Source organism: Oryctolagus cuniculus, chromosome X (genome assembly GCF_051225735.1).
Source record: "Oryctolagus cuniculus isolate XC-2025 breed Fujian yellow rabbit chromosome X, ASM5122573v1, whole genome shotgun sequence".
NCBI lineage: Eukaryota > Metazoa > Chordata > Mammalia > Lagomorpha > Leporidae > Oryctolagus > Oryctolagus cuniculus.
This window is the reverse complement of record NC_142888.1, coordinates 101,090,599-101,105,648: the sequence shown is the minus strand read 5'-3', so window position 1 is coordinate 101,105,648 and position 15,050 is coordinate 101,090,599. Positions and strand designations below refer to the sequence as shown.

The 15,050-nt window shown below is 39.1% G+C and overlaps 1 protein-coding gene across 31 annotated transcripts in view; it reads left to right on the top strand.

Annotated features, from left to right (window-relative positions):
* Positions 1–15,050, top strand: part of THOC2 (THO complex subunit 2) — a 117,621-nt gene that overhangs the window by 32,584 nt on the left and 69,987 nt on the right. For all 31 annotated transcript variants that reach the window (XR_016228307.1, XR_011385341.2, XR_016228306.1 and 28 more), the window contains exons 6-8: positions 574–695; positions 1,223–1,356; positions 9,338–9,504. Coding sequence is in view for 26 of the 31 variants with exons in the window: in XM_008273167.5 (XP_008271389.2) it covers positions 574–695; positions 1,223–1,356; positions 9,338–9,504 (423 nt within the window). In the remaining 5 variants the exon portion in view is untranslated. The remainder of the gene's footprint in view (positions 1–573; positions 696–1,222; positions 1,357–9,337; positions 9,505–15,050) is intronic.

Genomic DNA, 15,050 nt, shown 5'->3' with positions numbered 1-15,050 from the left:
AATAGAAATGACTATAGACAGCTTTTAAACTGAAAGAATTTTCCTAAACTCTTTATTAGGCAAGGAGAAAAATAATGGAAGTAATTTTCATGTAATAAATTCTAAAACTTTTCATAATTATGGTCTAGTAAACCATATGTCACAAATTTAGAACTAAAGAGAATGACATTACCCAGACCTGGAAGAATGTCCTTGTCCTTGTCTTTGTGGTGCTATTATTTGACTTAAACAGTTGAAACTAAAGAAAACTGAAATGCTATATTATCTTAAAATTCAGCTGAGACAGACTCAGTTTTAATGAGAATTTCACCTGTTGTGCTTGTCATTTGTTGGCTATGTATACTATGCATATAATTTTTAAGTGAATTTTTGGGAGAGCTGTATGTTATATATTTCAATATTTGGAGAGTCATCTTTTTTTAATTGAAGTCCAAAAACATTTTATAAGTTGATATTTATAGAATGAAATGTTTGTATTCTCATTTGGGAAAAGTTATTTAGAATATATTTAGATTGTAGATTGCGTAGTTGGAATGCTAAGAAGTAAATGACACTTAATATTTTTTAATACAGTATTTAGTTTCAGACACAGTTCTAAAGGAACGCCTGGATCCAGAAACACTGGAATCATTAGGGCTTATCAAGCAATCACAGCAATTTAATCAAAAATCAGTTAAAATCAAGACAAAGCTCTTGTAAGTATATGTATCTTATATTGGACATCAAGTAGCTGGATATTTTTTAACTTCTCATTTTGAATACTATGAGTTTTTAAGGCTCATTGAAGAAATTTTTGTGGTTAGTGTGGATCTTTTGTGTTTTTCTGCTTTCAAAGAGTAGCCTAAGATTGAGTCATCAGTGAGGTTTACTGCTGCAAAACCAGTGTTAATTTTGTCTGTATTCAACATTAAATAATATTTAATGTTCTTTTTAGCAATAAAGTAGTGTGGGACTATGACTATAATCAGAGCACATGATAGAAATAGTGGTGTATTGTTATTCTTTGATGTTAGCAATATTCTTTCCTTTTGTTACTGATTTACCCATGTAACTTCCATATTCTTTTATGAACTGTTAAAAATGATACAAAGAAGTTAAACATTTAATAGCTATTCTTATGATTATTTTAAAGTGGGAGATATTCAATAAGACTACATTATGGTATACAGGCTTGTTAATTGAAGTTAGTTTTATCCTCTTAATGATATTTATCTGATTTCAGTTATAAACAGCAAAAATTCAATTTGCTAAGAGAGGAGAATGAAGGTTATGCCAAGTTGATTGCTGAATTGGGGCAAGATTTATCTGGAAATGCTACTAGTGATTTAATCTTAGAAAATATCAAGTCTTTAATAGGTAAGATTTATATGTGTGTGCATTATGTGTTAAGATTTTTTTAAAGCTTGTAGATTATTCATAGAGACAGGATGAGTGCATTTCATATAATGCTTTGCTGAAAATTTATTGTTTTGTCAAACTTTGTTTTAAATCTTTGTCAAACACATTGTTAAAAATTATATGTTTCTATAGTTTTAATGATCTGTGGCTATTTTAAAAATTTATATGAATGAGTTGAATTTCTTTTCATTTGATTGTTTTTAACCCTTGCCTGTATTCTTTCTGAATTACGGTGTTTTTGCCTTTTATTTGTTGAACTCTTTTTTTTTTTTAAGTTTTTTTTTGACAGAGTGGACAGTGAGAGAGAGAGAGAGAGAGAAAGAGAAAGGTCTTCCTTTGCTGTTGGTTCACCCTCCAATGGCCGTCGTGGCTGGCACACTGCGGCTGGCGCACCGCGCTGATCCGATGGCAGGAGCCAGGTATTTATCCTGGTCTCCCATGGGGTGCAGTACTTGGGCCATCCTCCACTGCACTCCCGGGCCACAGCAGAGAGCTGGCCTGGAAGAGGGGCAACTGGGACAGAATCCGGCGCCCCGACTGGGACTAGAACCCGGTGTGCCTGTGCCGCAAGGCGGAGGATTAGCCTAGTGAGCCGTGGCGCCAGCTATTTGTTGAACTCTTTATTTAGTAGAGTGTTAAGCCTTTGACTATAATGTAAATTAAATGTTATCTCAAAAATAATACTGGGTAGGTGCTGTGGCACAGTGGGTTAAGCCGCTGCTTGCAAATGCCAGCATGCCATATGAATACAGGTTCAAGTCCTGGTTACATCTCCTCTGATCCTACTCCGTGATAATATGCCTGGGAAAGCAGCAGAAGATGGCCCAAGTTCTTGGGCCTCTGCCACCCACGTGGGAGACCTAGATGGAGTTCCAGGCTCTTGGCCTTGGACTGGTCCAGCCCAGCTGTTGTGGCTTTTTGTGGAGTGAACCAGTGGATGAAAGATTTCCCTCTCCCTCCCCCTTCCTGTAACTCTTTTAAATAAAATAAATCTTTTTAAAATATTTTTTAGATTTATTTATTTATTTGAAAAGCAGAATTATTAAGAGGCAGAGGCAGAGAGAGAGAGAGAGAAAGAGATCTTCTATCTGCTGACTTACTCCCCAAATGGCTGCAATGGCCAGAGCTGGGCCCATCCAAAGGCAGGAGGAGCCAGGAGCTTCTTCAGGGTCTCCCATGGGAGCCAGGGCCCAAGCACTTGGGTCAGTCTTCCACTTCCCAGGCTATTAGCAGAGAGCTGGATTGGAAGAGGAACAGGCAGCACTTGAACTGGCACCCATATGGGATGCTGGCAGTGCAGGCAGAGGCTTAACCTACTACACCAAAGTGCCAGCTCATTAGTATACTTTTGAGCTGCCGATTCATAGATCCCTATACCAGTGATCCTTGTATCAAGATGGCAAAAAGCACATTTTATAATTTAGAGGAAAGGGTATCAGAGTTGTACTCCTTTAAACACTTTGTTAAACTAAACTAAGTGTACTCTCCTCTTTTTGTGTGCCTTTCAGAAACCAAAACATGTTGTATACCTTACATACATACAGTGAAAAAAGTGATTGTTAGATTTTTTTTTTTCTGATTCAGTAGTGAAGCATAATTTTTCTTTAAATGGCAAGTTAGGAAAAACATTTTTGCTTTGTGGATAATATGGTTTTTTGTTGCACCTACTCAGCTCTGTCTTACAGTGTTGAAAGCCATAGATTGTACATAAATAAATGAGTTTGGTTGTTAGAGTAAAACTTTATAAAACAGTCAAATGGATTTAATCCACCATGGGTGATACTTTCTTGATTCCTGCTCTAAATAAAAGTTCTAGCTGTAAGCTGCTCCTGGAGTGAGCATCCTTAAACTTTGTTTTATGGATTGAAAATTGTTCTTCGTGGTTTTGGGTTTAGTTGTCTAGGATCTTTTTGGCCCAAACTCTAACCCTTTATCATCTCTCTCAGAGTCAAAATTCTTTTCACCAAGCCTCAGGGCTTTTTATTTGCTGCCTAAGGTCTAAGGTTGTAGATTTGGGTAGCGCTGGTGAGGGGTATGGCCCTCTAGTCTCACAAGTACTCTTGAAGCTTGTCAGGTGACCAGAGGAACATTAAAAACAAAAAAACAACAAACCGAGCCATTTTATTCTTGGACAGATTTTGAGACATTGAATTCCTTTGACCATGTTATTTTGAGTGTACTTAGTACTTTATTTTTGGATCAATCAATATAAGGTCTTGTCAGCCTAGATACATCTTATCATTGTGTCAGGTTTCCTCTATCTTGTTGAAAGGCCATTTGGCTGCCTCTTTTACATAATTTCTTGATTTATTAAAATTTCTTAACAATACGTTAGTTGGAGATCCTCCCTCCCCCTCACCCCCTGCCATGAAAAAGAGCACAGCTCTTGGTGATTTGAAGTAAAGGCTTTCTTTTCTCTTAGAATAATTTTTATTTTGTTAGGTGTATTTTTCTGCATCTTGATTTTATTGGTTCCTACAGTGACACGTACAGTTTTTTTGCAAATACTATTTCTCAGAAATTATTTAACATAGTATTTTCTTTTTGATAGGCAGAGTGGACAGTGAGAGAGAGAGACAGAGAGAAAGGTCTTCCTTTTTCCATTGGTTCACCCCCCAAATGGTTGCTCCGGCTGGCGCGCTGCGCCGATCTGAAGCCAGGAGCCAAGTGCTTCCTCCTGGTCTTCCATGCAGGTGCAAGGCCCAAGCACTTGGGCCATCCTCTACTGCCTTCCTGGGGCCACAGCAGAGAGCTGGACTGGAAGAGGAGCAACCGGGACAGAATCCGGTGCCCCAACCGGGACTAGAACCCAGGGTGCTGGTGTCGCAGGCGGAGGGTTAGCCTAGTGAGCCGCGCCACTGGGCCCATAGTATTTTTTATTAGCTTGCTTCAAAAGGAGTTCTTTCTACTTTCCAAGTTGTTTCATTTTGTTGAAAGCTTGGTTTTTTCTTTATATTTTAAGGCCCATTTTGTCTGGTTACTGAGACTATAAAAATCTTTTTTAAGATTTATTTTATTTATTTGAAAGGCAGAGTTACAGAGAGAGGAGAGACAGAGAGAGGTCTTCCATCTGCTGATTCACTTCCCAAATGGCAGCAATAGCTGGGTCTGGGCCAGACTGAAGCCAGGAGTTTCTTGCAGTTCTCCCATATTGGTGCAATGGCCCAAGGTCTTGGACCATCTTCCACTGCTTTTCCACCCAATTAGCAGAGAGCTAGATTGGAAATGGAGCAGCCGAGACTTGAACCTGGTGCCCATGTTGGATGCTGATGTTGCAGGTGGCAGCTTTATATGCTAAGCCACATTGTCAACCTATAATTATGTTATTTTTGTCTGAAATGTATACACTAGACAACTCTTCCGGTCATGTTTACAGTATTTTCCTGGTGTTTTATTTTCCTGTTTAGAAGCTCAGTTTGGCTGTATTGCTATAAAAGCCACTGTCAGTTTAATCACAGCTCTTATCTGTAGTTGCAGTTGTTCCAATATACGACCATCTTGTTCATCTTTGGGGGGAAACTTCAGTTACTGTCCAATGCATTTCTTTAAAAATATCATCCAGGAGGCGTGTACTCTCAAGGGTAGAGGAGGCTCTGTGTTATAAGCACTTGGCACCTAGTAGTTACTTAATATTTATTTAAATGAAGGAATGATTTAATGATTATAGTAAAGTCTGTCATTTCTTTATTTTTCCATTGTTCCCTTCCAGTATGGTTCCCTGTTGGTTCCTCAAAAGACATAAAAGCTGTGTGTGTGTGTGTGTGTTTGTATGTATGTATGTATATGTATTCCTTAATGTAAATGGTGGTAGAGGTAGGGAGCAAGCTGGTCCTGATCTTTCTAGATCATAAGATTGTAGATGTTTGAGCTGGATGAAATCCTTTCTAAGATGCTTGAATACAAGAGTGTCTATATTCTACCTCAATTTCCACTAGAAAATACTTTTTTGGCTATTCAGTCTTATTGATTGTTATTAGAGTCTTATTATATGTGAAATAAGTTAACTGTTATTAGAAACTAAGGTTTTGGAAATGATTTTTCTAAACTTTCAGTTTGGCTACTTTTTCTATATTATAGGTGATATTGGTTGGACTAACTTACAGCACCTGAGATTTTAATAGAAAAGTAACCGGCCACTTTTTCTTTTGAGAAAGATGCAAAGATTGATATCTGTTATAAGTGAAAGTGCATGCTACTTCTTCTATATTCTTTTTTTTTTTTTACAGGCAGAGTGGACAGTGAGAGAGAGAGAGACAGAGAGAAAGGTCTTCCTTTTGCCGTTGGTTCACCCTCCCATGGCCGCCGCAGCCGGTGCGCTGTGGCCGGCGCACCGCGCTGATCCGATGGCAGGAGCCAGGTACTTATCCTGGTCTCCCATGGGGTGCAGGGCCCAAGTACTTGGGCCATCCTCCACTGCACTCCCTGGCCACAGCAGAGAGCTGGCCTGGAAGAGGGGCAACTGGGACAGAATCCGGCGCCCCGACCGGGACTAGAACCCAGTGTGCCAGTGCTGCAAGGCGGAGGATTAGCCTAGTGAGCCGTGGCGCCGGCCTACTTCTTCTATATTCTTAAATTGAATGTAGAAAGAAATGAGTTCTAGACAGTACTGATTACTGATAAAATAGTCTTGATGAGAAACATAAAATAAACAATTTCAATGGTTCACGTTCTAGCACATTGAAAATATAAACTTCAAAGAATTGTGAATGAATGACTTTAAAGATGTCCATATAATATGTTGCTTGTTGTAGTCCTTATTCACAAGTTGTGCATATGTAGACTTACGGGTAATTTTACGCTCTCGAGTTTTTCAAAATTAAGTATCTCTCTGTTCTCTATGATAGAATAGGGTGCTATTCATTTTTTTTTGTTAGTGACTTCACTTTTATATTTTGTAAATATGGAAGTTATAGCATTGGAGAATTTGCCAGATCTTACTTCCATAATATACTGTTGTCAGTAGTATAGCAATTTGGTGGTATTTTTTCCGTTTTATTCAGCTTTAGTTGTTATACAATAAACTGCATGTATTTAAAGGTTGAAACTGAATTTTAGCGTAAGTACATCTGTGAAAATATCATAGACAAGATAATGCACATTCTGTCAACCCTCCACCCCAATTTCCTCTTGTTCTTTTGTGTTCATCTCCCTTTCTATCCCTTTATTTCTCCCCACACAGCTGAAAATTTGCTTTCTGTTCTGTAGTTTAATTGGCTTTTTCTAGAATTCTTCTATAAAATCATATAGTGTAAATTCTTTTGGTCTGACATGTCATGCAGCACAATTATTTGGTGATTTCTTCCTTGTTCCCTGTATCTGTAGTTCTTCACATTTTACTGCTGAGTACTAATCCACTGTACTTGTGTATACTACATGTCATGCAGCACAATTATTTGGTGATTTCTTCCTTGTTGTTCCCTGTATCTGTAGTTCTTCACATTTTACTGCTGAGTACTAATCCACTGTACTTGTGTATACTACAGTCTGTTGATCCATTCACATGTTGGTGGACATGTGTGTGTATTTCCTATTACAAATAAAGCTGCTGTGAATATTTGTATACAACTATTTGTATGAACATAGACATTTATTTCTCTTGGGTAAATACTTAGGAATGGAATGGCTGGGTCATATGGCAGGTGTGGGATTAACATTTAAAGAATCTGCCAGTTTTATGAAAAGTTATTTGCATCATTTTACATTCCTATCAGTAGCAGTTAATGAATCAGATTGCTAGTTTGTATTTACTTTTTAAAAATAAGATATTGTTGATTTGGAAGGCAGAGTGACATAGAGAGAAGAGGAGGCAGAGAGAGAAAGCATTTTCCATTTGCTGGTTTGTTCCTAAATGGCCGCAATGGCCCAGGGTTGGATCAAGCCAGAGCCAGGAGCTCTGTATGGGTTTCCCAAGTGGGTGGCAGGGGTCCAGAAATTTGGGCCATAATCTGCTGCTTTCCCAGGTGGATTAGCAGGGAGCTTAATTGGAAGTGGAGCAGCAGGTGGCAGCTTAACCTACTGAGTCACAATGCTGGCCTCTAGATTCACTCTTTAAATTTATAGAGGCCATACTTTTTGAAAGTACATGTGGAGGCAAAACACTGAGAAACTTTTCTCCAAACTTTAGGGAAATACATTTTTGAAAATCTTATGAAAATCTGGAACTGTATTCAACAGGACATGATTGCCTCATTAATCCTTCTATACCTTGGAATGCAAAATGGAAGAAAATGTGTTCTTAAATTTAGATCACATAAAGGGAAAAATAGTTACTTGGAGAAGGACTTAGTTTTCTTTTTTTTTTTTAAGGTTTTATTTATTTATTTGAGAGAGAAAGTTAGAGACAGATGGAGAGTCAGAGAGAAAGATCTTCTTCCATTGGTTCACGCCCCAAGTGGCCGCAACAGCTGGAGCTGTGCCAATCCGAAGACAAGAGCTCGGAGCTTCTTCTGGGTCTCCCACGTGGGTGCAGGGGCCCAAGGACTTGGGCCATCCTCTACTGCTTTCCCAGGCCATAGCAGAGAGCTGTACTGGGAGAGGAGCAGCTGGGACTGGAACCAGTGCCCATATGGGATGCCGGCCCCACAGGCAGAGGATTAACCTACTGCACCATAGCGCAGGCCCTGGATTTACTTTTCTAAGTGACTCTAAGATACTATGAAGCAGACTTCAGTTTTGCAGTGCTTAATATAAATAACTTTGGGAAAATGTTTTACAAAAAAAGCATAGGGCTGGGTTATATGAGGGAACTTCAAAAAGTTCATGGAAAATGGAATAAAAGATGTTTATTTTGGTGCAAAATTTTTTTAATTTCAGGCATAGTTTTATGATATGCATTTTCATGAACTTTTAAACAAAAGGTTTATTAGTTTGGAAGGGGGAGAGTTTATTAATTTGGAAGGGGGATACAGAAAACTGCTATCTCATGCTTACTCTGGGTCCTAAGAGTAGAGTAATTTTTATTGAGAGGAATGGTGTTTGGAATTACCTATATTATTTACATTAATTTTTCTATTTTTTCCCTGTGTGCAGAAGTTGAATTCTTCTAACTGAAATGTGCATATGATGTGACTGCACTGTATTATAATTATGGAAATAGCTGAGGATGAATGCATATAGAGTTAATAATGTTTTGAGTATAGGGTAGCTGGTAGGAACGTTTGTTAAATTCATGTCCATTGACCCTTTTTAGTTAAGTCTAGTACTCAAGAACACTTATTTAGTATTTATTTGCCTTTTTTTCCCTGTTCTACTGAGGTTACCTTCTTCCTTTTGTTTTTATGTGTGTCATCTATACTCCTTTCTTGTGTCCCTTGGTATTCTCTGTTCTCTTAGTACCAGTAGTATATCACATTTCCCTTTACAATGCTATTAAAAACCATAAATATAAATCAGTGGTATAGGTATATCTTATAGCTCTGTTATGCATGTAAAATAAACTCAAATTTCCTTTACAAATAATGGTCTCCTTTCCGTGAATCTAAACTTTTAGCAGTTTATCACATTCTATATACTTATGTCTAAAAGTAAAATTCTTTAGTTGTCTAACATGTAACCAGCATTGTTTGGTTTTCATATTTAGCTAGGAATTAACGTGGATACTTCTGACTAGCCTAAGTAGTCAAGAACTAGTGAGACAGTGTGGCATCAAAGAATGCTTACTTGAATAGTGTCACAAATCCTGGACTCTACCCTCAGACCTGTCATTAATATATTTTGTGATCCAGGGCACGTCACGTTTCTTTCTGTAATATGTGTAGAGTACACTTTATGATCTTGAAAGTTATGAAGATGTTCCTATGGGGAAGAGGAAGCAAAACTGTAATAAGTTATTTAAAAAAAAAAAGTTTTACCTGGCTGTATGTTATACCTGAAAGTTAATGGCTTTACTATAAATGATGCATAATCACTTTTGAATTTGTGTATATCTCCTCTGTTGCAGGATGCTTTAATCTGGATCCCAATAGAGTTTTGGATGTCATTTTAGAAGTGTTTGAATGCAGGCCAGAACACGATGACTTCTTTATATCTTTATTAGAATCTTACATGAGTATGTGTGAACCGCAAACACTGTGTCATATTCTTGGATTCAAATTCAAGTTTTATCAGGTAAAAAATTATGTGTGTGTATGTATGGGGGCGGAGAGGATGTGTGTGTGTGTGTAGGTTAATCCCATAATTTTTTATGTATACTTTGAATTTTATTTGTAAGTGATTGGTTTCGGCTTAGGCATTCTATAGAGCAGAGTAGATAGATAAGTGGAAAGCTAACAATGAATGATGTGATGTGAAAGCCTAGGGAAAGCATAATTAATTTTTGTCTCAGGAAAGGTAAAGTCAGAAAAGACTTTACAGATGTGACCATTTTTCTTTTCTTGTACGTGATCCTTGAAGGATAAGTAGGAATTTGTTGGTTGTTTTCTATGCAGGAATAACAGTATAAGAGTGAAGGTGTAGTGGTGTGAATATACATAATAGATTGAAGGAATGGTCCATGGTCTGATAAGGCTGCATTGTAAAATGGGAAAAGATGGGACAAAAAATGAGGTTGGAAAGGTAGGCACCTTTTAGGTTGTCATGGACCTTGAATACTGTATTAGAATTTTATTGTGAATTTTTTTCTGGATGTGAATAAATGAGGCATATTTTATATCTTTTTTCAGTTAAATTATAATTGCTATCAAGATAATTTGTGCCTCTGATTATTTCTCTCAGTCCATCTTTCACATTGCTACTGCTATTTTCTTTTTTAAAAGGTTTATTTGAAAGGCAGAGTTAGGAGGAGAAATACCCAGGGACAGATCTTCTGTCTGCTGGTTCACTCCAAACGGTTACAGTGCTTGGGGCTAGGCCAGATTAAATCCAGGAGCCAGGAGCTTCTTCCAAATCTCTCACATGGGTTGCAGGGACCTAAGGCATTGGGTCATCTTCAGTTGCTTTCCCAATCAGATAAGCAGGGAGATGGATCGAAAGTGGAGCAGCTAGGACTTAAACCCACACCCATATGGGATGCCAGCAGTGTAAGTGGTGGCTTAACCTGCTGCACCACAGTGCTGGCCCTTCTACTGTTACTTTCTAAAAGAGATCTGAAGCATTTCACTGATCAAAAACCTTTGCATGTGGGATGAAATTCAATCTTGGTAAACATGTCAGAAAAAGCCCTTCACAATCTGGCACTGTTTTTTCTTTCTTTAGTAATTTTTCCCTTAAATCTAATATTCTAGTCTTATCAAATGACCAGACATTGCCTGCATTTAGTTATAAATATTGTTTTGTTTGTAGGATTCCTTATTACTAGAAAGCTATCCATATCCAACCCTCTCACTTCTCTTTTCATCTTGTCAGCTCTTTGTTAAGGTCAAATATTGCTCTATAAAGTCTTAGCTGACACTTCATCTGTGTACTTCTTAATCTGTAGTCTCAAAACTTCACATATACTTCTTTGTTTTTAAGATTGATTTATTTATTTGAAAGAGTTACGGAGAGTGGGGTGGGGGGTGGGGGGAGAGAGAGAGAGAGAAAGGAGAGACAGATCTTCCATTTGTTGGTTCACTCTCCATATAGCTGGAGCTGGGCCTGTCTGAAGCCACACAATTCTGATGAGGACCCTCACCTACAAAGGCCTCATTTTCAGTGTTTGTTAGAATCAACATAGTGTATTGTTACTATTTGCATTTTATTTATTTATTTAAGATTAATTCATTTATTTGAAAGTCAGAGTTACATGGTGTGTGTGTCGGGGGAGTCCTTCCATCCGATGGTTCACTCCCCAGTTTGCTGCTGTGCCAGTCTGAAACCAGGAGCCAGGATCTTCTTTGAGGTCTCCCACGTGGGTGCAGGGGCCCAAGGACTTGGGCCATCTTCCACTGCTTTCCCAGGCCATAGCAGAGAGCTGGATCGGAAGTGGAGTAGCCGGGACTCGAACCATGCCGGTGCTTCAGGCCAGAGCATTAACCCCCCTGTGCCACAGTGCTGGCCCCTGCATTTTTTTTTGACAGGCAGAGTGGACAGTGACAGAGAGAGACAGAGAGAAAGGTCTTCCTTTGCTGTTGGTTCACCCTCCAATGGCCGCCGCGGCCAGCGCGCTGCGGCCGGCGTGCTGCGGCTGGCGTGCTGCGGCCGGCGCACCGCGCTGATCCGGTGGTAGGAGCCAGGAGCCAGGTGCTTTTCCTGGTCTCCCATGGGGTGCAGGGCCCAAGCACCTGGGCCATCCTCCACTGCACTCCCGGGCCACAGCAGAGAGCTGGCCTGGAAGAGGGGAACCGGGGCGTTTTATTTTTTAAAAAAGAATTATTGTTTGTTTATTTGAAAGGCAGAACGACAGAGACAGAGAAGACAGAGAACAGAGTTATGTATCTTCTGTCTGCTAGTTTACTCTCCAAATGGCTACAACAGCTGGGTCTGGTCCAGGCTGAAGCCTGGAGCCGGAATGTCCAGCCTGATCTCCCACATGGATGACAGGGCCCAAGTACTTGGGCCATCTTTGTCTGCCTTCCCAAAGCACATTAGCATGAAACTGGAACGGAAGCAGAGTAGCTGGAACTCTAACCAGCACTCAGATAGGGAATGCCAGAGTCCCATTCACCAAGGGTGGCTTAACCCGTTGCACCATAACATCCGCCCCACTATTTGCTTTTTATATACTTGTAGCCACTTAGTTATTGTCACTTATTCTCACTTTACTCTCCAGCAATTTAAAAATTAGCTTTGAAAATTGCTAGCATTCAAAGATACGTTTCTGTGGAGAGCCCTCATGGCTGCCCTGGAATTGACTTTGCCACTTGTGTGTTTTATTTTATTAACATGTTTAAAGAATTTATATTTATATATATATATATATATATATATATATATATATATGAAACATGCATATGTGTGCACCGCTGTTGGTTCACTACCCAAATGCCCACAACATTTGGTGCTGGGCCAGGAGCTGGGAATTCAATCTGGTGGCAAAGTGACAGGAACTCAGTTACTTGAGCCATCACTGCTACCTTCCAGGGTCTGAATTAGCAAGAGCAAGAAGCTACAGTCAGGAGCCAGAGCTGGGAATCAAATCCAGGTACTATGAGATGTGGTTTTGACATCTCAACCATTATCTTAACCTCTAGGCTGAACACCACCCTGTGATCCCTATTTTAAAATATTAGTTTATCTCAACATGGTGTCCTCCAGTTGCATCAAATGGTAGAATTTCATTCTTTGATAGCTGAATAATATTCTGTTGTGTGTATGTATATATACACACACACACACACACACACACACACACACACCACATTTTCTGTATCCATTCATCTGATAATGGAAATCTTGGTTGGTTCCAAATTTTGGCTGTAGTGAACAATACTAGTATAAACATGGTGGTGTAGGTATCTCTTTGATACATTGTGTACAAGTCTTTTCAATATGTACTCTGAAGTGGGGTTGCTGGATCATATAGCAAGTCTATTTCTAGTTTTTTAAGAAATTTCCACACTGTTTTCCATAGTGGCTGCCCTAACTGACATTCCCACCAACTGTATGTAAGTGTTCCCCTTTGTCCACATCATTGCCAGCATTTGTTTCTCTTTGTGTTTTGGATTTTAGCCATTCTGACAGGGTTGAGATGATACCTCATTGTGGTTTTGATTTCCATTTCCCCGATGGCTAGTGATGCTGAGCAATTTTTCAAATATTTGTTGGCCACTTGTATTTCTTTTGAGAACTGTCTATTGAAGTCCTTTACCCATTTCTCACCTAGATTGGTTGTTTTTTGTTGTTGTTGAATTTTCAAGATTTTATTTATTTATTTGAGAGGTAAGAGTTCCAGACAGAGGGAGAGATAAAGATCTTCCATCTGCTGTTTCACTCCCCAGATGGCCACAATGGCTGGAGCTGAGCCGATCCAATCCAAAGCCTGGAGCCAGGAGCTTCTTCTAGGTCTCCCACACGGTTGCAGGGGCCTAAGCACTTGGAACATCTTCTAATGCTTTCCCAGGCCTTTGCAGAGAGCTAGATTAGAAGAGGAGCAGCCCCGACATGAACCAGTGTCCATATGAGATGCCCATGCCACAGATGGAGGTTTAGCATACTAAGCCACAGCACCAGACCCCTGTTGAGTTTTTTGAGTTGCTGATATATTTGGGATATTGATCCTTTGTTAGATAGGTGGTTTGCAAATATTTTTTTCCCATTCTGTTGGATGTCTCTTTGCTCTATTGATCATCCTTTGCTGTGCAAAAGCTTCTGGATTTGATAATAGTCCCATTTGTTTACTTTTTTTCTTTAAGGTTTATTTACTTATTTATATGGCAGAGTTACGGAGAGGCAGAGAGAGAGAGGAGATGGATGTCTTCCATCCACTGGTTCACTCCCTAAATGGCCGCAATGGCTGGAGCTGAGCCGATCTGAAGCCAGGAGCCAGGAGCTTCTTCTAGGTTTCCCAGGCGGGTGCAGGGGCCTAAGCACTTAGACTATCTTCTGCTGCTTTCCTGGGCCATAGCAGAGAGCTGGATCAGATGTTGAGAAGCCAGGACTGGAATCAGCGCCCAAATTGGATGCCGGCACTGCAGGCAGTAGCTTTATCCACTACACCACAGCACCAGCCCCCACTCCCCCATTTGTTTAGTTTTGCTTTTGTTGCCTGTACTTTGGGGATCTTGTACAAGAAGGGGTCCCCTACAACTGTGTTTTGGAGTGTTTCTCCTATGTTTTCTTCAGCAGCTTTGTTGTCTCAGGTCTTAAGTTTATGTCTTTGATCCATCTTGAGTTGATTTTTGTATATGGTGAGAGGTATGGATCTAATTTCATTCTTTTACATATATACATCCAGTTTTGCCAGCACCTTGTTGAAGAGATTACCCTTCACTGTATGGTCTGAGCACTTTTGTCAAAAATAAGTTGGCTGTATGTACATGGATTAATTTCTGGGCTCTCTGCTCTGTTATTGGTCTATGTGTCGATTATTATGACAATACCAAGCTGTTTTACTTACTATAGCTTTGTAGTATGCTTTGAAATCAGGTATTGTGATGCTTCCACCTTGCTTTTCTTGCTCTGGATTGCTTTGGGTATTCGTGCTCGTTTGTAATTCCATAAATAGAATTGTTTTTTTCTAATCCTATGAGGAATGCCATGATAGGACTTGCATTGAGTCTGTAAATTACTTTAGGTGGTATAGACATTTAAAAAATATTGATCTTTGCTATCCATGAGCATGGAAAACAAACTTTTTCTGTATCCTTGATAATTTAATCAATATTTTGTGGTTTTGTAGAGATCTTTCACTTTCATTAAATTTATTGCTAAATATTTGATTGTTTTTGTGGCTGTTGTGAATGGGATTTCTTTCTTGATTGATTTCTCTTTCTGTGAGCTCATCATTAGCATGTAAAAAAGCTACTGTTTTTTGATATATTTTCTAACTTGCAACTTTAGTGGGTTGGTTTGGACTCAGAAAGAGAATTACCACATGTTCTCCCTTACATTTGGGAGCTAAAACTTTAAAAATTAACAAAAAAGAAATAAGAGATGTCTGTGTGTATCAGTATTGCTGAAAATGTAGTTTTGTAAAACTTTTAAACTTTTGCAAAACCAATGGTTAAGAATGTTATACTACTGTAGTTTTAGAGATCTGTGATCAATTTAAAATTTACTGTATATGGGTGAAATGG